Source organism: Trichosurus vulpecula, chromosome 3 (genome assembly GCF_011100635.1).
Source record: "Trichosurus vulpecula isolate mTriVul1 chromosome 3, mTriVul1.pri, whole genome shotgun sequence".
Classification (NCBI taxonomy): domain Eukaryota; kingdom Metazoa; phylum Chordata; class Mammalia; order Diprotodontia; family Phalangeridae; genus Trichosurus; species Trichosurus vulpecula.
In genome coordinates, this window is record NC_050575.1 from 123,648,440 (window position 1) to 123,672,495 (window position 24,056).

The window sequence follows — 24,056 nt, forward strand, 5'->3', positions numbered from 1 at the left end:
TTTCCACATTTCCTGGTGACATGTGAGCTGACTTAGACCTGTTTAGACTGTACATCCAAAACACCGATGATACCCAGCACTCAGCTTTCTAGAAACTTTGTTCCTCCTCCAAAGCAATGCCTTTGTTCTTGCTTTGTTCTGCCAAGGTCTGTACCGATAGTGCTGAGCTTGCGTAAAATAACACATTTTTTTTCAAGCAGAGTTTAAATGCCAAGAACAGTTTTTAATGATCACTTCTCTCTTTCCCTGTATTTTCCTCTAAGGAGTGGGCATGTTTGGGTAAGATACTACATTTCAATGTGTCTGTTATTTTGGCTCAATGAAGCATTCCTGAGCAGTTTATTTTAGGAGGGGTTCCAATTCACTGCTTCTGGTTTCCAATGACTTGGGTGTATTTTTCTACATTGTCCCCCCAAGGCCATGTTATTGTAGAAAGTTACAGCTCTTAAAATCATTATCTTATCAAAGCAAGTACCACAGAATAGAAATGAAGAGGGTTTTCCAAGCTGGTCCAGGTTTGAATGCTAAAGAGCACAGAGAAAATGGCTAAAAACAAATGAAACTATACAGTTTTAAGGAAGCCTGGAAAGTAACAAATCCAAGCAGGAAAGGTCTCAGCTCTGGATGGGAAGGGCTGGTCTTTGGCCTGCGTGGGTTTACCAGTCAGCGGTTCTATGAGAGACACATGGCCTCCCTTTGCTCTCTCCTCTATCCCAAGGCTCTGATGACAGCCCTGGGGTTCAGGTCAGATAAAGAGGAAATAAAGAGCATCCTCTAGGTTTGGCTACAAATTTCAGATCCTCTTTTCTGCCTGGGTTAATTTTCTTGCAGTGCCCAATGTGGATATCAAACAGAGCTGGATTTGTTCAGGTGTTTTAACAACCATATAAAAAGATGCTTTCAGAAAACTCTTCTAAATTAGCTATAAAATCTGCACACGATGGACAAGTTTCATCTGAAGGCCAATATTCAATCCAAGTCAGGGAGTCCAAAGGATACACGTATCTGCCAAGAGAAATGAAGACTTTTGTCAGCTATGACCATGAACAGAGAATACCAGAATCTTTAAGTTCCTCTCAGTGTTGCTTAAAAAAAGCAAGCAAACAAAAATAAAAAAAAAACCTGAGAAAACAATGCCATAACTTGGCATGCAAGAAACAACCAGCTTCTGTGATAAAATATCGAGTTAACAATTCTTAAAATCCCATGACCTACTCTTTCAATTCATTTCGGGTAGACATAGGTATGGTTACACATTTGATCTCACTGTCACCCAGAAATGTTCCATTTCCTTAATTAAAAACTCCAACATTCCCTTATCTGACCATAACCTTCTAACATTTCATCTCTTCCTGTGTCTCTCACCTCTTAAATCTCAAATGCAATAACATTAAGGCCTCCATGTCCTCTGTCCCTCAGCAGTTTCTCAGGCCATTACCCCTGCTCTGACTTCACCACCTTCCCTCTCCAATTCTGATCCAATTCAACTCAACATTTCTCTGTATTCTCAAATCCTTTGCCCCCTTGTCCTACTGACATTTTCCCCACGTTACACCTCAGCCTTGGATCACTCCCACCGCCTGACTCCTCTGTTCCTTCTCACATGCCATTGAAGAGAGCTGGAGGAAGTGCTGGCTGGGTACATTATAAACTCATGTCATCCATCTTCAACTGCAACAAGGCAATCAATTTATTCTTCCCTAATTGATTATCTAGTCCACTTCTGACAATAGTTTTTCCCAAACCTTTTCTTCTTAAAACTCCCATATCTCCATGTTTCTCCTCTTTCTCAGTTGAAGCCCTTGTCTCCTGTTTTACTGAGAAAGTTGAGACCATTTGATGTGAGCTCATTCTTCTCTCATTCGCTTCATCTCAGAACACTTTGACATCATTTTCCATTCTCTTTCCCTCTTTTTCCCAGTATCTGACAATTAGGTGGCCCTGTTCCTTGCCTAGGCTAATCCATTCATATGGACCGTTGATCAAGTACCTTTGGTCTCATCTTCTATGTTCTGTAGTAGATTTTAACTTCAAGCATGCCTCCTGCTCCAGTCTTCAACTTCTGCCTATCTATTTGTTCCTTAGTCACTGACTTCAAACATATCCGACTCTCCCTCATCCTTAAAAAACAACCACAAGACCATCTCATTAGACCCAACTCTCCCCTCAAGCTATCATCCTATAGTTCTCCTTTCTTTCACAGCCAAACTACTGCTACAGTCTACACATTGCCTTTGCTTTTACTCACACACTCAACTCTACAATTGGCCTTCTCATCTCATCACATCTTCAGAGTTACCAACAATCTCTTAATTTCCAAATCTAAAGGCTTTTTTCAAAACCAGGCCTTATCCTTCTCAACCTCTGTGTCGCGCTTGTCACTGTTGTCTACATTTTCCTCCAGAATAGTTTTTTCCTCTCTGAGCTTTTGTGACATTGTTTTCTCCTGGTTCTCCTCATACCTATTTAAAGAACTGCTTCTTTTCAGTCTCCTCTTCTGGATTATCATCCACATCTTGTTCTCTAATGACGGGAGTTCCCCTGGGTCTGCCCTGGGCCCTCTTCTCTTCTTATCCTATTCTACGCCCTTACAGACACCATCAGCTCTCTTGTGTTTAGTTAACACCTCCCATATCTGAATATCTAGCCCCATTCTCTTCCCTGAACTTCAGTCCCTTATTAACAATTGTCCTTTTTTGAAGAGGAACAATGACAAAGGGTGATGTCTTAACTTGGGTGTGATTGGAGATGATTGGATATAAGTGGAATAAAGTCATCAGCCATACTCTCTTTTCCCCGAGTCACTGAGTCCAGTGGCAAGACAAAAGTCAAGATCACTGGTGATGGTCTAGAATGCTGTAGATGATCTTGGCATCTTCAATGGCTGACCAACTTCTAAGTGCTCCAGAGCTCCTGCTACAACCACCTTCATGGTGTTGGATCAAATTGTTCTCATTCACCTGTTTTGCCAGGGGACGTATTCACATGGTTGGGATAGACATCCCCCTAACTCACTGACAGGTTTGAGGCCTGTCAGTTCCCCTCAATCTAGTTAAGCTCATCTGCTGAGATGGTTTTACTGGGGTGTGACTGCTGTGCATGCTAGAGCTTCTTAGAGCCACAGGTGAGAGTTGGGTAAATCAGGTGAAGACCAAAGGTAGATGAGTACCCATGAAAAGGACTTAGCAAGCCCTTACACCAGAGGTGTTAGCTCTCCCTGAACAACCCACACACCCCAACTGATGTCTATCATATACTTCAAGCTGGATATTTCAGAAACAAGTTGAGTTTTATACTCAACATATCTAAGACTGAACTTGTTATCTAAAAGATTCCCCCAAATTCTTCCTCTTTTCAACCTTCCCTTATTTTTGTCCAAGGTACTACTACTCTTTCTGTTTCTCAGATTTGTGCCCTTGGTGATATTCTCAGCTCACCTTCCTTCACTCCACATAATCAATCAGTTGTCAAATCTCGCCATTTCTACCTCCACCATATTTCTCATATCCAGTGCCTTCTCTACACACAAATCTAGTTCAGGTCTTCATCACCCTGTGCCTAGATGATTACAACAGCATCCCAATTGGTCTCCATGCCTCAAGTCTCTCCCCACATCAATCCATCCTACACACTGCTGCCAAGATGATTTTCCTTATGACTGTGCCATTCCCCTACTCAATGAACTCCAAGGTCTTAAGATACAAACTCCTCTGTTTAGCTTGGAAAACTTCACAACTTTTCCTTGAACTTTCTTTCCAGCCTCATCGGACGTTATTTATCCTCCTGCACCCTGTGAACCAGCCAAACTGGACTCCTCAATATTCCTTACATTTTGTGGTTGTTCAGTTGTTTTTCAATTGTGTCTCATTTTCTGTGATCCCATTTAGGGTTTTCTTGGCAAAGACACTGGATGGATTTGCCACTTCCTACTTCAGCTCATTTTACAGTTTAAGAAACTGAGGCAAAAAGAATTAAGTGACCTACTCAGGGTCACACAACTAGTAACTGTCCGAGGTTGGATTTGAATTCAGAGAGATAAGTATTCCAGAATCTAGACTTGGCACTCTATCCACTGTAACACTTGGCAGCCGCAGTTCCTTACATACAAGACTCCATTTTCCATCTCTGGGCCTCTACCTCAAAGAAATCCACTCTTCCTTCAAGATACAGCTTAAGCAGCACATTCTGCATGAAGCCTTTTGATTTGTATTCATTCTGTATATCCTTCCATATGTTCTTGTTTCCCCTGTTAGCATTTGAGCTCTTCAAGAGCAGGTACTGTGTTGGTTTTGGGCTTTCTATCTTTAGTGCCTAGTAGTGTTCAACAAATGCTTTGGCTGATGCCTTTCATTCTTCATGAGTGCTCACACATCCCCCTTAGCAAGAATCTGACTCCCAAAAGCTGCCATCTTGCAGAACACATCTAGGAATTCAGGTGTGAGAAAAAAGTCTTCGAGCTCACGCTTTTCCCTCAGCAGAATAGGCATAAAACCATGCTCAGGCCTTCAGCCATGCAGTTATTGGTAAAGTAAGATTAAAAGGATCACAGGACAGGCTGACAGTAGAGGGAGGAGACAGGACAATGGAGATGCAATGCAGTGGAAGTAGGAAGAATCAGTTGTCATAGGAGGAAATAGTCCTCACACACATCGGTATCCACATGTTTCTCCCACCAACCACCCCCATTTTGTTGGATGGTGTAGTAACTGCTGTACTAGTGGTGACCCTAAGTCATCACACTTAAATTAAATTGTGTTCTATATATACTATTTAAGAAGGCAAGGGGGAGTGTATAACATTTTATAAAAGAGATATAGAAGGGTTCCAGGCAACTGAAGAACTCACTTAGATTCCAATCTTCATTCCCAGGGGATCCTAGATAAATAATGCGTTGCTACATCTCTTTTCCAAAGTTACAAAAAATTAACTTGCCATTTTTGGCAATTCTCATGTTGTTAATACTAACGAGGGTAAATTGTAGTTATATCAGAATCGACCTCACTTAAACGATTAAAACTAAAGTTTCAGGGATTTCCTGCAGGTCAGAATGGAGATGACCTTCCTGTCAATTCAGTTATGCTTTGGAGGAGAGCTCCCCTTCTCCAAGCACTAGTGACTTACTTGAAACTGAAATTGTATTTTATCTGAAGTGCTTCCTTTCCCATGATCAGATATTGACTCCCTTCTTCAATGTTAGTGCTAGTACAAGTGTTCTTCTTAATGAAGACGACTTCAGCATTTTTCTGAGCAAGAGCTTCCCCTGGAATACAAAGTAGTAAAGTGAATGTTCTGACATCCTGAGGGTGCAAGGGTACCACCCCTTCTTCCTCCCCTGTCCCCCTGTACCCATCTACATCATGCTCTCTGCAGCTGACCCTTGCTGAAGTAGGGAGTCTGATAGCACCTAGACTGAAATCTTGCCCTTGCTACTTATAACCTGTGTGACCTTGGACAAGTCATGTGATGATGATAATAATAATAACAGCTAAGACATATATAGCACCTTACAATTTATAAAGCAATTTACACACAATATCTCAGTTGATCCTCACAACAATCCTGGGAGATAGGTGCTATTTTTAGCCCTGTTTAATATATGAGGAAAATGAGGCTAAGAGAGGTCAAGTGATTTTCCCAGGGTCACACAGCTAATAAGTGAGGCAAGATTTGAACTCAATGTCCCTAGCTCCAGGTCCAGAACTCTTATCTATTTTATAGCCTAACTGCCACTTAAACCCTCTCAGCTTCAGTTTCCTTACCTGTGAAATGAGGGGGTTGGACTGGCTGACCTCTAAGGTAGCCCTCCCATCTCTAAATCAATGAGCCTTCTGGAAACCTTTGAGTTGGCACTTTAAGAACCAGCCCAAATCCTACCCCCTTCATAAATCCTTCCTTGATTTCTAAGGGGCCAGAGGTGTTCTCTCCTTCACCGCTTACATAGCACTCTATTTCTGTCTTTCCTATGAGGCTGACACATTGTCCTTTTTAAAAGTTCTTTGGTCTCTGTCTTATCTCTCCCATTAGTCTACAAGTTCCTTGAGGGCAAGGAGGCCTCAAGATACAGCGTAAAGTGCTCTGGAGCCTAAATTTGAACGTCAGCTCTGCTGTTATCACCCGTGTGCTTTTGGTCCGGTTGTTTACCCACTATAGGCCTCAGGATCCTCATCTATGGGGAGAAGTTTTGCTTTACAAATCTCCCAGTGCCCTATGCCGAGAAGTAGAATGATAACTAGGGGTTCTGGCACATGGGGCAAGCATCCCAAGATACACCTGGGCATACCACAACCATAGGGGTGGGGATAGAGGGAGATCCCAGGTCTCCTGTTGGGAAGGTTGTTGCTGGGGAGATGGAGCAGAGCAGGGTGAAGGAGGCAGGAGGCAGGAGGGGAAGCTTGCATATTTATGTAACTGTTGAGCCAGGTGCTAAGTTCAGTTGAATCTACCAGCTAAAGGAGTACAAGGGTAATACCCTGTAAATTTTGGGGAAAGCTCCAGTTTCCAAGCCCTAGTTATGGCAGAGAAGTGTAGCAAGTACTTGGAAGACATTTATTACATGAGTGAATATGTTCTTACCAGTCTTATAGACATCCAAAAGGGTTGCGGTGTACTTAACAAAACTATTTTCTTGAGCGATAGAGGAAATCTTGACTTTATAAGCTAAAAAAGAAAACAAACAGTCAAGACACTTCCTCTGATACAACAACAATATATCATTATACAAGTTTAGTAAGCTTTTTTCTAAAAATCCTGAGATATCTTAATGGCCTATAAGCCAGGATAATTATTAAACTGATGATACTTTGTTTTGGGGTGAGGGTGGGAAGTTAAATAAATTGGTATATTTTAAGGGCCATGGACATGTTTCTCATGCTCTTAAAATATCACTTTAGCCACACATAGTGGCTGCTTGTTGTTCAGTGGCTTCCAACTCTTCATGACCTCATTTGGAGTTTTCTTGGCAAAGATACTGGAGTGGTTTGCCATTTCCTTGTCTAGCTCATTTTACAGATGAGGCAACTGAAGCAAACAGGGTTAAGTTATTTGCCCAGGGTGCACAGCCCAGTAAGTGTCTGAAGTTGGATCTGAACTCAGGTCTTCCGGATTCCAAGCCCCACACTCTATCCACTGTGCCCCCTAGCTGCCACTTCCTGCTACTGGGGAAATGGAAGCTAATGGATTGCTTGAGCTCAGGAGTTCTGAGCTGCAATAGGACCAAAGCTGATCAGGTATCTGCACTGAGTTCAGCACCAAGATGGTGAGCCCCCAGGAGTAGGGGACACTAGGATGCCTAAGGAGAAGGGAACTAGCCCAGATCAGAAATAGAACAGGTCAAAGTTTCTATGTGGGTCAACAAGGATCCATCAGTTTGGGTGAGATAGGGAGACTCAGTCACACACACATAATACACACACACACACACACACCTCTATTCGGGATTTCCTCACCTTTTTTGTAAATCTCAACTTGGGCTAATAAGAATAAGGGTCTCATTAATTTCAAGTACCTTTTTCCTAGGTTTTCTAGGCTCAGAAATATAAAGACACATCCAAGAAGACTTCATCTAAAGGACATGCAATGACTGCACATTAGAATCTATATCAAATTGCTTGCCTTCTCAAGTAGATGGGAGGGAAAGGATGTAGGGACAGAATTTGGGACTCAAAAATTTTTTCAAAAATATGTTAAGAATTTTTATTTACATATAATTGAGGAAAAACAAAATGTAAAATTTTAAAAAGAAAAGAAAAGGATATACAAACCCATTGCTGGGAGGGCCTCAGTTTTCTCGTCTATTACACTAGGAGGTGCCTTCTAGTTCTAACATTCCATGAACCTCCCGGTTCTATACTTTTATATATCCAACAAATCTATGGAGCTTCTGGATTTTAGACCATTTCTCTTTATGGTGAGCGTGGGAAGGGTGAAGATTTAGAGAGTGGGGAGTAGGACATGTTTCCATTGTTGGTGAGGGGAAAGGGAGCGATTAAATTCGTTTCTGTTGTGAATCTGCTGTCTCTAGAAAAAATTAACCAAGTCAAATAAATCCACATTGGATATTCTTCCTTTTGCTCTCAACTGTACTGCTAATATTTAAGACATGATCTGTTGCTGAAATAGATTGAGGAGAGTGACTGTCACAATAAGACAACGTCCCCCCATCCCCCGGTTTCAACTTATTAAAAAGTCTGCAAAGGATCTTTGCTAAGTACAATATTTGAGGCAGTGTAGTGTCAAAGAAAGGACACCGAGGGCAGGTTCTAGTTATTGTTCTGTTCCTAACTACTTGTGTGTTTTTGTGCCAGACTCTGCCATTCTCCAGGACTCTTTTTCACACTGCAAAATGAGGGGTCTGGATTAGCTGGACACTAAGAGCCTTTAAAGGCTCATACATTTTGTGGCCCAACATTTTATGTTCTAAAAAACCTTCGTGCTCTCACATTCTAGGACAACCCCCTTCCTACTGGGGCAAGAAGAACAAATAAAAGCAACTATAAACCACCCATGTTGTGTATCTGTGCAGAAATCTGTCTAAATGCCATTCTTCCATTAAAATGCACATTAAAATACACCAGACCTTTGGGGCAGGAGAGAGGAATGAAACGAAGCAGTTTTCTTTATAAATGTGTATGAGATTTATTTACTGCTTTTTCTTTTTACTTTTTATGTTTGAAGTGTTGTTTTTTAAATTGAAATTCCCGAGTTGCCTTTGCCCCTTCTGAATCAGTGGGCAGCACACATTCCGCTAACGTTATTTCTTTGTGGTTTCTGAAAAGCTCTCTTGGAATATATTTTCATCTTTGCAATCCAAAGGAATTCAGTGGGGTAAAGCATCTCAGTTGTGCGTGCATGTTAGTCTTATTACTACTAATGAAAATCACATTTCTGCACCGAAGAACACACAATTGGGAAATGATGGCCTTTCCTTCCTAAAGAACACATAGGATAGAATCTCTGTACTGAATTTTGGGTCCTTCTAAATGTCCTTCGAAATATTGTATTATTGAGCTCCATTTTCACAGGAGAGTAGGTAAGTTGGGTAAAATGCCATAGTGGAAAGGACAGTGGGATTTCAGTCAGAATGTCTGGATTTAAATCCTAGCTCTTTCTCACTTTGGTATGTTAGAGAAGTTATTTTACACCTCTGAGTTTTCAGTTTCCTCATCTGTAAAATGGGGTCATATTACCTTTTCATTGTCTGACTTATAGGGTTGTTGCAAGGAAAGCATGACAGAAATGTATATCATCAGAACCATATCATGGATTTGATAATACTTGCACTACCTACTTAATAGAGCGGTTATGAGGACAAAATGAAATAATGTACGCCAAGGGCTATAGAAATGGGAGTTATTGCTCAGACTTACCATATGCAATGTCTTTTTGGCAAGCTGCTTCCTTTCTGGCATCTGCAGAGATTGTTAAGTCTAACTTTTTCTTCATTTGCCCACAATCCGCTGTTGGTGTGGTTTTTGGTTGTTGTTGTTGGTTTTTTTCAAGAAATATATAGAGTCAGTATGAGGCAATAACAACACAACGTCTTTGCAAGAGTACAGGGTTTCCCATGGATTCATGTTCAAGCCAATATAATTTTGGAATCCCTCAATTCCTGAGCTCCCACCCCAATATAGTATAGCATTTCTGAAGGAGCAAGCAGTTATATCATTAGCAGAAGTGGCCATTCCATGGGCCTGGCCCAGTGCCTTGCACACAGTAGGTACTTCATAAGTTTTTGTTGTGTTGGCCTAGAAGGTAGATAACTTTCATGGTTACCTATATGCTCCATTACATTGGAGTCCACATGTTCAACCTAGAATTGAAGGTCCTCCCCACTATGACTGTCTTTCTAGCTTCATTTCACACTACTTCCAATCATGTCCTTTATACTCTAATCAAACTGGACCAACTGCTAACTCCAAACACACAACATATTTTCCTGCTCCTACACCTTTGCTCATAGTGCTCCCTATACCTGGAATGCCTATCCCCTTCCCTATATGTTGAAATCCTACATATTCATCAAGGTGCAGCTCAAATCACACTCCTCTGTGAAACTTCGCTGTATCTCACAGACTAGAATTGACCTCTCCACACCTGAGTACATACCACTTTATGCCCCTCACATATTTGTCATATTCTACTTTGTATAAGTTATTTGGGCATAGATTTATCTCCCCTACTGAACCATAAATTCCTTGAGGGCAAAGGAACTTTGTCTAATCTTCATATCTTTTTCTGGGGCCTAACAAAGACCTTGCACATGATTATAGCAACTGAAGGGTTTTTGAATGAATTATTTTATTGATAATTTGGTTAAAAGTCCTATCTTCAAAAGAACTAAATGCTATAATATACAAAGAAGGAAACATTCTAACAAGTTAGCAGGAATCAATTAGTCAAGAGGCATTTATTAAGGACTTACTATGTGCCAGACCTATGTTAAATGCTGAGAATACAAAGAAATGCAAAAACAGTCCCTGCTCTCAAGGAGCCCCGCATACTATGAGATAGACAATATGCAAATAACTAGGTACGTTGAAAATATACATGGTGGGAATAAACAGAAATCACAGAGGGAAAGCATGAGCAGATGAGGAAATGAAAAAAGCCCCCTATAGAAAGTGAAATTTGAGCTGAGTCTTGAAGAAAGCCAGGGAAGCTAGGAGGCAGATATGAGGAGGGAGAGCATTCCAGGCACGTAAAAGCATGAACACAAGAGATGGAGTGTTGTGTAGCTGGATCACAGGGTACGTGCAGGAGAGTAAGGGTTGGGGTCAGGAAATGACATTTTTGAAGAAAAAATATTTCTGTTCTCTACCAGTGTCCTTGCCCTTTGTGAATTCTTGGTTAAATTGCACACCAGTGGTGTCTGAATAGCTGGATAGGATCACAATCATTAAAAAAGTTAGATTGATTAGGGGTCTTGTCACAATTAACAACCAATCAAGAAATGCTTATCAAGCATCTCCTTTGGGGAGCACCGTGCAACCTGTGGTTCAGGCAGCATAGCATAGTGAAGCAGAAGAATTGAGTTCTAGCCTCAGCTCTGCCACTACTAACTCACTGTGTGACCTTGACTAAGGCATGTCACTTCCCAGACTTAGATTCCTCGTTGTAAAATAAGGGAGGCAGACTAGATCACCTCAAAAGCTCCTTCCAGTTCCAAATTTATTTATTAAGCTTCTTCCTAGCACTCGCATTCTATACATTTGGATCCACTGTCACACCACTGACTCTGGACTGTGTAGAGATGTTTAAAAAACCTAATACATACTTGTTGACTGGCTGATACACCTGCTGAAGGGTGAAAAAATTGGTGCCTCACAACTCCTCTGACCAGGTTTTCCTGGAAATGATGGAAGCGCCCGCTTGTTTAGGTATTTTAGAGAGGGGGTCTGACAATATCCAGTGGGTCACATTCAGCTAAGAAAATGTCTCTTCTTCTGGATTATAAACTGGAGTTTAAAACTATTTGCATGAGACTCTCCTCATTGGTGGAGGATGATTACTCAGTGCTTCATGCCTGTGTAAGGGGCAGAGTTGTTGAAAGTATGGGAGAGGAGAGATTCTAGTTCTTCTGGCCTCTGACTCTGAGAGAAGATACTCAAAGTTCTAGACTCTCTTCAGGGATCTGGCACCTCTACATGTTGGTGTCTTCCCAGAGTCTCTTTCCCTCCTGAGACTTCTCCTTGGAGAGAGCCTAGAACCATGTGTGTCCTTTTTCATTTGTTTGTTTTTTTGTTTTGTTTTTAGGGAGGAAGGCAGGGCAATTGGGGTTAAGTGACTTGCCCAAGGAAACACAGCTAGTAAGTGTGTCAAGTGTCTGAGGTCACATTTGAATTCAGGTCCTCCTGACTCCAGGGCCAGTGCTCCACTCACTGCGCCACCTAGCTGCCCCATGTGTGTCCTTTTTCAATGTCAAAAGCCAGAAGAAATAGGACCTCTCCTCTCCCAAGCTCTCAACGACTCTGCCTCTCATATAGGAATGAAGCATTGAATGATCATTTTCCATCAATGAGGAGGCTTATGCTTGAGCCCCAGGTTACATGGAAAATTTCTGATAGAAGCTTCAATCAGGAAGATCTCAAATCACTACAGTCTTGAGTTCAAATATGGCCTCAGACACTGACCTTGGGCAAATCACTTAACTTCTGTTTGCCTCAGTTTTCTTAACTGTGAAATGGGGATAGTAAAAGAAGCTACCTCATAAGGTTGTTGTAAGGATGAAATGAGATATTATTTGTCAAAAATGCTTAGAATAATCAGATTTTAATCCCAAATTGTGAGTAATGTTGCCCTACACCTCAGATCCTCCTTACTGTTATTTTCTGAATTCTGTCCAGGGGTTCAAATTGTATATGATGGGGTGATTCTAAAAAGCAAAATTGGGTTAAAAAAAGGTAAAAGGGAGCAATTATATTATAAAAATGGAGAGTGAATGGAAGAACTAATACAGAGGAAGCAGGTGGGGGTGGAGGGCTGGTAATGTTGGAACCTTACTCTCATCTGGGTTGAAGAAGAAACCTCCCCCTTATGATTTCTAGCTGCAAACCTAGGATGAATTCATCATTCTTTTTTAAGACTGATCTCAAAAAAAATTTTAATGGAAGGGTGTAGAAGTTTTCTGAACATGGAGAGAGGTGTGAAAACTGGGGGACAGGGTTGGGAGGGACTTTTAGATGGGGTGTGTAGACTGGGATTTGAAAGATTAAGGAGAGAGGATGGGGGAGAGATTTTTGGAGGTGTAGGTGGGATGGAGAGTGGGAGAGTAGGGGGAGAAAATAAGATAACAGGGATAGGGTAAAAAGAAAGGCTGAGAAAGAAAATAGTGAGTAAAAATATGAAGGAGGGGAATTCACAAATAGTAATCATAGCTTTGAATGTGAATGGGATGTTCATAGCAACTCTCTATGTGATGGCAAAGAACTGGTAATTGCCTGGATCCCCATCAATTGGGGAATGGCTGAACAAGTTGTTGTGCATGGTTGTGATGGAATACTACTGTGCTGTAAGAAATGATGCACTCAGTGATCTTAGAAAGGCATGGAAAGACTTGCATGAAATGATGAAGAGTGAAGTGAACAGAACCAAGAGAACACCATATGCAGTAACAGCAAGTTTGTTTTAAGAATGACTTTGAATAACTTTGACTATCATAAATGCACAAATTAAAAATAAAGGACATGTGAAGAAAGATACTATCGGCAACCAGGGGAAGAACTGATAAAGAGAAGTATATGTAGAATAATTTTACATACATATATGCATATAAATATACATATATATATATATATATATATATATATATATGTGTGTGTGTGTGTCTAATGATAGCCATCTCTAGGGCAGGGCAGGGGGAAGGGAAGAAAAAAAGGGAAAAAAAGAAATTTACACAATAACTTTATTGTATATTTTAAAAGAATAGCAAGTTGTACATAATAAATTTGCAGTTTCATGTGCAATCATTTTTTTTATTATACTGCATTATGGAAATGCTTGTTTTATTCCATAAATTAAAAAATAAAATAAATTTTAAAATAAATAAATACATTTATGCAGGAAAAAATGCTTAGAATAGTGCTTGGCACATAGTAGGTCCTATATAAATGCTTATTCCCTTCCCTTGCTCTTCCTTAATATGCACAAAAATAAGCACTTTATGTAGAATTTACCTTCCACACAACCACAGGTTGATCCTTCACATACTTTTTCCAGTTTGCTCTGGAGAAGGTTATAAAATGTGGTGCATTGTTTATCTGAAGCAAAGAAAGAATTGGGAAGATAATAAGGAGAGGATTTCAAATGTTTAACATAGTTACCTTACTTCCTATCAAATAGAGGGAAGGATAGGGGTACAAAGAAGGCTTTTGTAATTTGGGGGCCCAGGAAATAGTAGGAGTTCCTATAATGACATGGTTTTCCTCAGTGGTATGCTGATAAATGTTTAAAAACCAGGTCTCCAAAAAAATTATGTATTACATACCTTAATGTTTAATCTACAATGTTAACATTTTCCCATTACTTTTTGAAGTCAAAACAATCAACAAAACAATAAATCAAGCCCTGATTTGTAGCATTTGCTGATTTTTGAAGTATAAATGCTCACAATGAAAATTTAACAATTATCTCTGTGAACTATTCCAAGCTGGTTCCAACATATTCCTAGGAAGTTGTACAAACATAGATGAAAAGTATTTGCCATTTTTATCCTCTGGGACATGCATATTGAAACCTTGCTAGAAGCATGATGTAAAGGAAAGAACCTTAGCTTTGGAGGCCCGAAGATTTGGGTTTGAATCCTGGTTTCAGCATTAGCTGTATGATCCTGGGCAAGTCACTTAATCTCTTTGAACCTCAAATTCTTCATCTGCAAAGTGGGGATAAAAATACTGGTACTAACTGTCTCACTGGATCATTGTGAAGAAAGTGCTTCGTGAATCTTAAAACACTATGGAAATGTGAACAATTATTCCAAACATTACGGATGGGACAAATGTGAATGTAGTAACGAGTATGCCACTGTCTTCTCAAAGAAAAAGGGCAAAGCTAAGGAAATGGGGGGAATATCTCAGAAAGAAGGAGCTTTATGGCTTGAGGTTTGGAAGAAAAGTGGAGCAGTAGTTGAGATGAGACAATCTTAGATTAGGAAGCTAAGAACTAATTAATTCTATTGTTCAGTTAACTGTTAAGGATTCTGATTACTTTTTTTTTTTTTACCATCCTGTAAAAAACCCTCAACAATGTCTTGGGTCAGAAAGGTATAAGAGGCATTGAATGTCCAAGCAGATTGATATTTAGGGTCACAATGTATAAGTGAGAAGGTACCACAAAGAAGAGAATGAGATTGGGAATCAGACTAAACAGGGTTGTTCAGATATTTAGAATTAAAAGGAGGGAAATCAGAAAATCCCTTTGGCCCCTTAGGACCAGAGCTATATGTGACCCAAATCCTCAAGGTTATCTTGGATTTGGTGGAGAGCTATGGGGTTTTTCCCAGGTAAATAAAAAGTAAGAAACTGAATAGGGATGAGCAAAGGGTAGAGGAGGTGGAAAGTTGGCAGGCTACAATTGGGATTTGGGCATTCTCCTATGGGGCACAATCGCCAAATGTCCTAGCATGGAGATAGCCCTGGAGACAAGACCTTTGAGGATATTAGATGACAATGTTTTGAGGTTGGAGTAAATGGTTTGAGCTAGGAAATGCATCATTGTTTGTCATGGGGTGAAAGGAAGCATGGTCCTTTCTATTTTGCCATTAGATGATGGCTATTTCCCAGCTCATCAAGGCGAGGGAGCCCTAGAATAGAATATGAGTGAACTTTTTCCACTTCTTGCCCACTTCTATTCTAGAGAATGCTAGGTATTGAGATGTTTGTTGGAATGAAATGATTTGAATGTCTGTGTGGTGGGGGGGGGGGGGGGGAGGGGGAGAGATTTTATACACTATGAAAGATTAGGCAGATGTCAACAAACACTTCTTGAGGATACTAAGAAAGTCTCTCTTGCTCCCTTATCAGGTTGGCTCAATGCCTACAGTTATTAAAGATTCATTCATTTACTTGGTTTTTTTTTCCAGAACTTCTCTATAAAAATACAAACACCTTCCCAGAGCAGTAAAGCATTCCATCTTTACTAGCTATTAATACATTAGCAGGGGCTTAGCTTGTTGTATCAATTTCCAACTATAATTGCTAGAGGAATGGGACATAGGGCAAATTAGTTTGGGTTGGTGGAAAGTGTAGAAAAACAGGTGCGAAGTCCAGCACACAGCTCGGAGTGAGAAGGCCTAGGAGGGGCCCAGCAGTGGGGGAATCCTGGTGCAGAAAGGAAAAAGGAAATCCTAAGGTGGAGAAGGGGCCTCTGAGTAGGGGTAGTGCCCAAAACAAATGTCATCAGCTTCACACACTTAGTGATGGTTGATTTGAAGACAATTAGTGTCATACGTTGGACAGAACAAGGGAAGAATTAGGAGATGAGGGCATTGATGTTAGCACTTCCCCTAGCTCATCACGAGACCTTGGACAAGCCATGTACCCTCTTTTGGCTTCAACTGCCCTGTCTGTTACATAAGGGTAGGGGGGTTGCTCTTGAGAATCCCTACTAGATCTCACATTCTCTCTTCTAATGATTTCTTCGGCAGTCATATCCTATGTTCTGTTACTACAAAAGATAGCTTTGAGGAAGTTTTAAACTTTTAGTAGAAGCAGGTACCTGGTCTGTGGTATTCATATACTGAGAACGTAGCAGGACTACGGAGTCCAACCCAAAAAACCTCAAAGATCCGGAATCGAACACAAAGGAACTTATCAGAAGGAATCTGTTTAACAAATTTAAAAATTTAAGGAAATCACATAGAAAATTTAGCTTCATTAAATATCTTTTTTAGGCTGAATATATTTTAATCACAGCAATAAAAAAATAAATGAAGGACTTACTGAATTCAGCTGCAGAATTACATGCCCATCTTTGATTTCATAACTTGTCAATAGTCGATCAACCCCATTGGTGAGCTAAATGGGGGAAGGAAAAGGACAAATTTAATTTTATCTTGCTTTTACTTCTTCATACAACTATGGCACAGTAATTATAGGGCAACAATATGGTTCAGTGGATGGAGTACTAGATTTGAAATCAGGAAGACCTGAGTTCAAATGCTGCCTTATTTGTGTAGCCCTGGGCCAGCTATTTACATCAGGACAATAAGAGCATTTACCTCCTAGGGTTGTAGTGAGGAACAAAGGAGGACAACAACATTTGTAAAGTATTCATCAATCTTAAAGCACTAATCTAACTTCTAAAGGAGATGGAGAGCTACACATCTTTTCCTTATGGATTTTGAAAAAGTCCCATTACATTTACACATGCAATCGTTTCACAGATCTTTACATACTAGGCATGCAGATTATCCACAAAAGCAATCTGATCTAAGATGGAATTCTGCCCTGGATAGCAAATTTCAACCAGCTTTGTGATACAGAGCTCTCTATCATCTTTAATTGATTCCAGGAAAACAAGGTGAAATAATTCTGTGGGACAACCTATTTCCACAGGAACAATGTTATAAGAGGGTGATTGGCCAAATGACATCACTAAGGAGGTATTGCAACTTTACAGTGAGGTTTTGGTTATACTGTATTAACAATTATTGTGGAATAATGCTGGTCAGGGCAATTTTATATGGGGCTACACCCAACTACTGAAATTCTAGGAAACAACAAGCATCTTTAAAAACAATTTAAAAGGTGGAGCCAAGATGTCAGAGTGAGAGGAAGCATTAGAGTCCAGTTCTCCCTCTATACCTCCTCAATGAAGATTAAAAGAAGGACCCACACAAATCATCAGCATTTCTATATATTACTAACAAAGTCCAACAACAAGAAATAGAAAGAGAAATTCCATTTAATTCTGACATTATAAAATATTTGAGAGTCTATCTGTCAAAACAAACTCAGGAACTATATGAATATAATTATAAAACACTTTTTGCACAAATAAAGTCAGATCTAAATAATTGGAAAAATATAAGTTGCTCATGCGTAGGCCAAGCTAATATAATAAAAATGATAATTCTACCTAAATTAATTTACTTATTCAGTGCCATACCAATCAAACTACCAAAAAATTATTTTATTGAGCTAGAACAAATAATGACAAAATTCATCTGGAAGAACAAAATGTCCAGAATATCAAGGGAATTAATGAAAAGAAGTGCAAGGGAAGGTGGCATAGCCATGCCAGATTTTAAATTATATTATAAAGCCACAATCATCAAAACTACATGGTACTGGTTAAGAAATAGAATGGTGGATTAGTGGAATAGGCTAGGTACACAAGACACAATAGTCAATGACTATAGTGATCTATTGTTTGATAAATCCAAAGGCTCCAGCTTCTGGGATAAGAACTCACTATTTAACAAAAATTGTTGGGAAAACTGGAATATAGTATGCAGAAATTAAGCACAGACCAACATCTTACACCCTGTACCAAGATAAAGTCAAAATGAGTACATGATTGAGATATAAAGGCTGATACTATAAGCAAATTAGGAGAACAAGGAATAGTTTACTTTGTCAGATCTATGGAGAAAGGAAGAATTTATGACCAAACAAGAGATAGAGAACATGTGAAATGGGTGATTTTGATTACATTAAATTGAAAAGTTTTTACACAAATAAAACCAATACAACCAAGATTAGAAGGGAAGTAGAAATCTGGGAAACAATTTTTATAGCCAGTGTCTCTGATAAAGGTCTCATTTCTAAAATATGTAGAGAACTGAGTCAAATTTATAAGAATACAAGTCATTCTTCAATTGATAAATGGTCAAAGGACATGAACAGGCAGTTTTCAGAGGAAGAAATTAAAGCTATCTATAGTCATGTGAAAAAAACACTCTAAATCACTATTGATTAGAGAAATGCAAATCAAAACAATTCTGAGGTACCACATCACACCTATCAGATTGGCCAATGTGACAAAACAGAAAAATGATAAATGTTGGAGAAGATGTGGGAAAATTGGAACACTAATGCATGGTTGGTGGAGTTGTGAACTGATCCAGCCATTCTGGAGAGCAATTTGGAACTATCCCCAAAGGGCTATAAAACCATGCATACCTTTTGATCCAGCAATACCACTCCTAGGTCTGTATCCCAAAGAGATCATACAAATGGGAAAAGGACCCACATGTACAAAAATATTTTTAGCAACTCTTTTTGTGGTGGCCAAGAATTGGGAGTTGAGAGGATGCCCATCAATTGGGGAATGACTGAACAAGTTGTGGTATATAAATGTAATGGAATACTATTGTGCTATAAGAAATGATGAGCAGGCAGACTTCAGAAAAACCTGGAAAGGCTTATATGAACTGATGCTGAGTGAAGTGAGCAGAATCAGGAGAACACTGTACACAGTAATAGCCACATTGTGCAATGACTAACTTTCATAGACTTGGCTCTTCTCAGCATTGCAAGGATCTAAGATAACTCCAAAAGACTCATGATGGAAAATGTTGTCCACATCCAGAAAAAGAACCATGGAGTCTGAATGCAGATTGAAGCAGACTATTTGCTCTCTCTCTTTTTGTTTTGTTTCTTCTTTCTCGTTCTAATTCTTCTTTAAAACATGACTAATGTGAAAATATGTTTAATATGAATGTATGTGTAGAGCCTATATCAGATTGCATGCCATCTTGGGGAGGAGGGAGGGAAAGAAGGAGGGTGAGAAAATTTAAAACTCAAAAGCTTATGGAAATGAATGTTGAAAAGTAAAAATAAATAAATATTTTTTAAAAAGATCTAAAGAATGTACCAGACTGAATTTTGATCAGGAAAGCCAAAAAGTCACAGTGAGTCACTTCTTCCATCCCAGGGAGGCTTAGGGAGATGGAGAAAGAGATGAACTCTGGGAAGGAGGTCTGACCTTAAGTGCACATGGCATAGAGCATTCCAGTGGCCTGGGACTGAGAGTTAGCTGAGACAGGACAGCAGGAAGAGATGACTGAGGATCCCTAAGCAAGCACTTAGTTCAGGAACAGATACCATCTGGCAGCTTTGTTGCCCACTCACTAACCAGTAGAGATGAGGGGTTGGGAGCATTGGCCTTAGCTGTCTTCTGAGCGCAGAAGAAGTTCTGGGAAGCAAATAGTAGCTGTATGTCTCTGATCCCTGGAGCAGAGAACAGAGTTCCAGACCAAAGGGAAGCCAGCAGTTGAACCTGCAGAGTCTCTTAGCAGACCAATAATGATTGAGTCAGGCAACAGTATTGAAATTCCCAATCAAAAATAAGCCAGTAGACTCAAATATGGGTCAGGAACTTGCAGAATTCATACCAGGAGAGCAGTAAACAGACCTCCCCTCAAATCCCATCACTTTGGAAGCACTGAAATATTGCAATCCCCCAACTAGAGCTCTGAAAGCTTCAGAAGAGTATACAGGCCAGACATCCCTCACCCTCCAGATGTATGCAGAGCCCAGAATTAACAAAGTCCAAAGTCAAAATGTAGGCTAGAAGAATGAGCAAACTAAAAAAGAACACAAATGTAAAGAGTTATTTTGGTGACAGGGAAGCTCAGGACACAAATGCAGAAGAAAAGAATGACTTATAAAAATATAAAGCAAAATCTCAGAGATTAATGCAGCCTGGACACAAGTTGAACAAAAATTCCTAGAAGATCTAAAGCAAGGCTAAAAGGAGGAGCTAAAAACCAAAAGGGAGCAGTAGAAGAAAGAATAAGAAAAGAGGCAAGAACTAGGGAAGAAAGACACGAAAAGAGAATAACTCAGAAAAATAAGTACTAAATCTTACTGAAGAAAATAGCTCTTTGAAAATTAGAATTGGCCAAATGGAAGGTGATGACTCTATGAGACATCAAGAAATAATAAACTGAAGTCAAAAGACTAAAGAAATAAAAAACTATGGGAAATATAGGAAAAACAACTGTCCAGAAAACAGATTGGAGAGAAATAATTTAAGCCATGAACCTAGCCATCATATTTTAGGAAATCATAAAATAAAACTGCTCGGGTATCTTAGAATTAGAGGGCAAAGTAGAAAATGAAGAAATCTTCCAGCCACTTCCTGAAAGAATCTCCCAAATGAAAATTCTCAGAAATAATATATACAATATAATTAACTCTCAGTCAAAATTAAGAGCTCCCACGTTAAGGAAAAAATATTGCAAGCAGCCAGAAAATAAGAACTCAAGTACCAAGGAGCCACAATCAGGATCATAGAAAATTTAGCAACTACTACAATAAAGGAGCAGAGAACTTGAAATATGGTATTCTAACAAGCAAAGAAGCTAGGTTTACAACCAAGAATAACCTATTCAGCAAAACTGAGTATAGTACTACAAGGGAAAAATGGATTTTTTTTTTACAAAATAGAGAACTTACAAGCATTCCTGAAGAAAAGATCAGAGCTGAGTAGAAAATTTGATATACAACAGGTATATCAGAGTATCAAGAGATGCATAAGAAAGCAAACATGCATGAGAAATCATTAGGGACTAAAAAAGATTGAACTGTTAACATCTTATATGGGAAGGTGATACTCAGAACTTCATAATCAACAAGGTGTCATAGAGGATTTCTAATTAGACAGAGTGATTCTGTTGTGGTTTGGATGATATCAAAAAAGAAAGGAATAGGTGAAGAAGAGGAATGCACTGGGAGAGGTTTGAAGGGAAGAGAAAATGGGGGGAAATATCTCACATAAATGGGGTGAGGAAAGAGAAGTTTATATAAAAAAGAGGGGTCAGTAGGATATAGTGGATAACACTTGAACTTCGTTCTCATCTTCACTGGCTAAAGGAGGGAAAAAGACATGTAACACAGGTGGGTACAGAAATACTTCTTACCCAAAAAAGGAAATAGGAAAGGAGGTAAAGGAAGAGAGGTGGGTAAGAGAGAGGGTAGATTAGGGGAGGCATTAGTCAGAAGCCACTAAACTCTTAAAGGAGGAACAGAGGGGAAAGAGAAGGATAAAGGAGAGAAATACACAGTAATCATAACTGTGACTATGAATGGGATCAACTTACCCATAAAATGGAAGTGGATGGTAGAATGCATTAGAAATCAGAATTCAACAATACAGTGTTTACAAGAAACACACTTGAAACAGAAAGATACACATAGAGTTAAAGTAAGGGCCTGGAGCAGAACTATTATGCTTCAGCTGAATTGTGATCTCAGACAAAGCAAAAATAAACCTAATCAAAAGAGCTCAATAGGGAAACTACATTTTGCTAAAAGGTACCATATGCAGCAAATGGCATGTTATCTAAATTCTTAAAGAAAAAGTTAAATGAGTTAGAAGAAGAAACAGTATAATTATAAAAGTAGGGGATCTTAACTTACCTGTCTTGGACCTAAATAAATTGAACAAAAAATGAATAAGAAAGAAGTTAAGGACTTGAATAGAATTTTAGAAAAGTTAGATATGTTAGGCCTCTGGAGAATATTAAATGGGAATAGAAAAGAATATACCCGTGCACAATTATGTATAGCACCTTCACAGAAATTGACCACATATTAGGGCATAAAAGCCTCACAACCAAATGCAGAAAAGCAGAAATATTCAATGCATTGTTTCCCTACCATAACACAATACAATTACACTCAATAAAGGTCCTTTAAAACAATTAAACATTAAAAACATTAAAAATTAATTGAAAACTAAATAACTTAATCCTAAAGAATGGCTTGATCAAAGAACAGAATATATACACTTATAAGCATAATTGGCCATTTCAGTAACAAAATCAACAAAAATCATATTATTATTTCAACAGATGAAAAAACTCTTTTGACAAAATACGATACCCATTCCTATTAAAAACACTAGAAAGCATAGGAATAAATGCAGATTTACTTAAAATAAGTCATATCTATATAAAACCAAGAGTAAGTATCATCTGTAATGGGAGAAGACTAGAAACTTTTCCAACAAAATTGGGGTGAAACAGGATGTCCATATCACCATTACTAGTCAATATTGTACTATAAATGCTAGTTAAAGCAACAGATTAAAAAAAGAAATTGAAAGAATAAGTCTACAAAATTATCACTTTCTATAGATGATAAAGTGAACCTTAGAGAGTCAATTGAACAACTCTTTGAAACAATTAACTTCAGCAAAGTCGCAAGATAGAAAGTAAGCCAACACAAATTATCAGCATTTCTTTCTATCACCATCAAAATCTAACAGGGAAGAGATAAAAGAGCAACTCCATTTAAAATAACTACAGACAATATAAACTACTTGGGAGCCTACCTGCTGACACACACAGGCACTAGAGGAACATAATCATAAAACACTCTTCATACAAACAAAAACAGATCTAAATAATCAGAGTGCAAACCCTTTCCCCAACAATATTTCTATTGGGTTTGTACCCCAAAGAGATCAAAGAAAAAGGAAAAATATTTATAGCAGCTTATTTTGTAGTGGCAAAGAATTGGAAATTGAGAGGATGCCTATCAATTGAGGAATGACTGAACAAGTTGTGTTATATGAATATGATAAAGTACTATTGTGCTATAAGATATATTAAAGGGAATGGTTTCAAAAAAGACCTGAGAAGACTTATATAAACTGATGCAGAGTGAACTGAGCAGAACCAGGGAACAATTTACACAGTAACAGCATTATTGTAAAGATAAAAAATTGTGAAAGAATTAGTAACTGATTAACACAATGACCCACAAAAAAAGTTCTCATCTTCAGATAGAGAACTAATGGACTAAGAATGCAGTTTTTTTTCAGCACATGGCTAATAAAGAAATTTGTTTTGCATGACTTCATGCCTGTAATGAATTTTGTATTTCTTGCCTTCTCAATGGGTGGGGAGTGGGTTGGGGGTGGAAGAGAATTTGAAACTAAAAATAAAATTGACTTAAAAAATGAAAGAAATAGCAAGTATAATAGAAAAGAAAAATGTTGAAAATGTAACCAGTTGATTGAAATTTGGCATCAAGACCCCTGACTAATTGTGTGGGCTTACTTAAGTCATTTTTTTTCACATTCATACTATTTGTATTGGTCAGTTTTCAAATAATAAATGGGCCAGTTTCAGTTTGGGGGGAAAATGAAATAGAGGTTGATAGGTTGAGGAGTGAATCAGATTAGGCATATAATTTATAGAAGCAAATGATCATAGTAACATTATATTTGATAAATGCAAAGATCCCAGGAGGAACTCACTGATAAACAAAAACTGTTGGAAAAACTTGAAAGTAGTCTGGCAGAAAGTAGGTATAGACCAATACTTTATACTGTATACCAAGATAAGCTCAAAATGGGTACATGATTTAGATACAAAATATGATATCATAAGCAAATTAGTGGAGCATTGAAGAAATTACCTGTCAGATCTATAGAGAAAGAGTTCATAACCAAACAAGAGATTGTGAGGTTCTCAGAAGGTAAAATTGATAATTTTGATTACATGAAATTAAATGTTTTTTGCACAAACAAAACTAATGGAGCTAAAATTAAAAGAAAGGAGGAAATTGGAAAAAAATGTTTGTGGTAAGCTTCTATCATATAGGTCT

General features: G+C 38.7%; 1 protein-coding gene across 1 annotated transcript in view; it reads right to left on the reverse strand.

Annotated features, from left to right (window-relative positions):
* Positions 1–202: 202 nt before the first annotated feature.
* The window catches only part of C5 (complement C5), a 130,192-nt gene continuing 106,338 nt past the window's right edge, over positions 203–24,056 (reverse strand). Inside the window, exons 35-41 of the mRNA XM_036749092.1 lie at positions 16,434–16,508; positions 16,210–16,315; positions 13,671–13,754; positions 9,366–9,455; positions 6,574–6,657; positions 5,122–5,260; positions 203–1,005 (exon numbers count right to left, since the gene is read on the reverse strand). Of these exons, the coding sequence (XP_036604987.1) occupies positions 876–1,005; positions 5,122–5,260; positions 6,574–6,657; positions 9,366–9,455; positions 13,671–13,754; positions 16,210–16,315; positions 16,434–16,508 (708 nt within the window). The 3' untranslated portion in view covers positions 203–875. The remainder of the gene's footprint in view (positions 1,006–5,121; positions 5,261–6,573; positions 6,658–9,365; positions 9,456–13,670; positions 13,755–16,209; positions 16,316–16,433; positions 16,509–24,056) is intronic.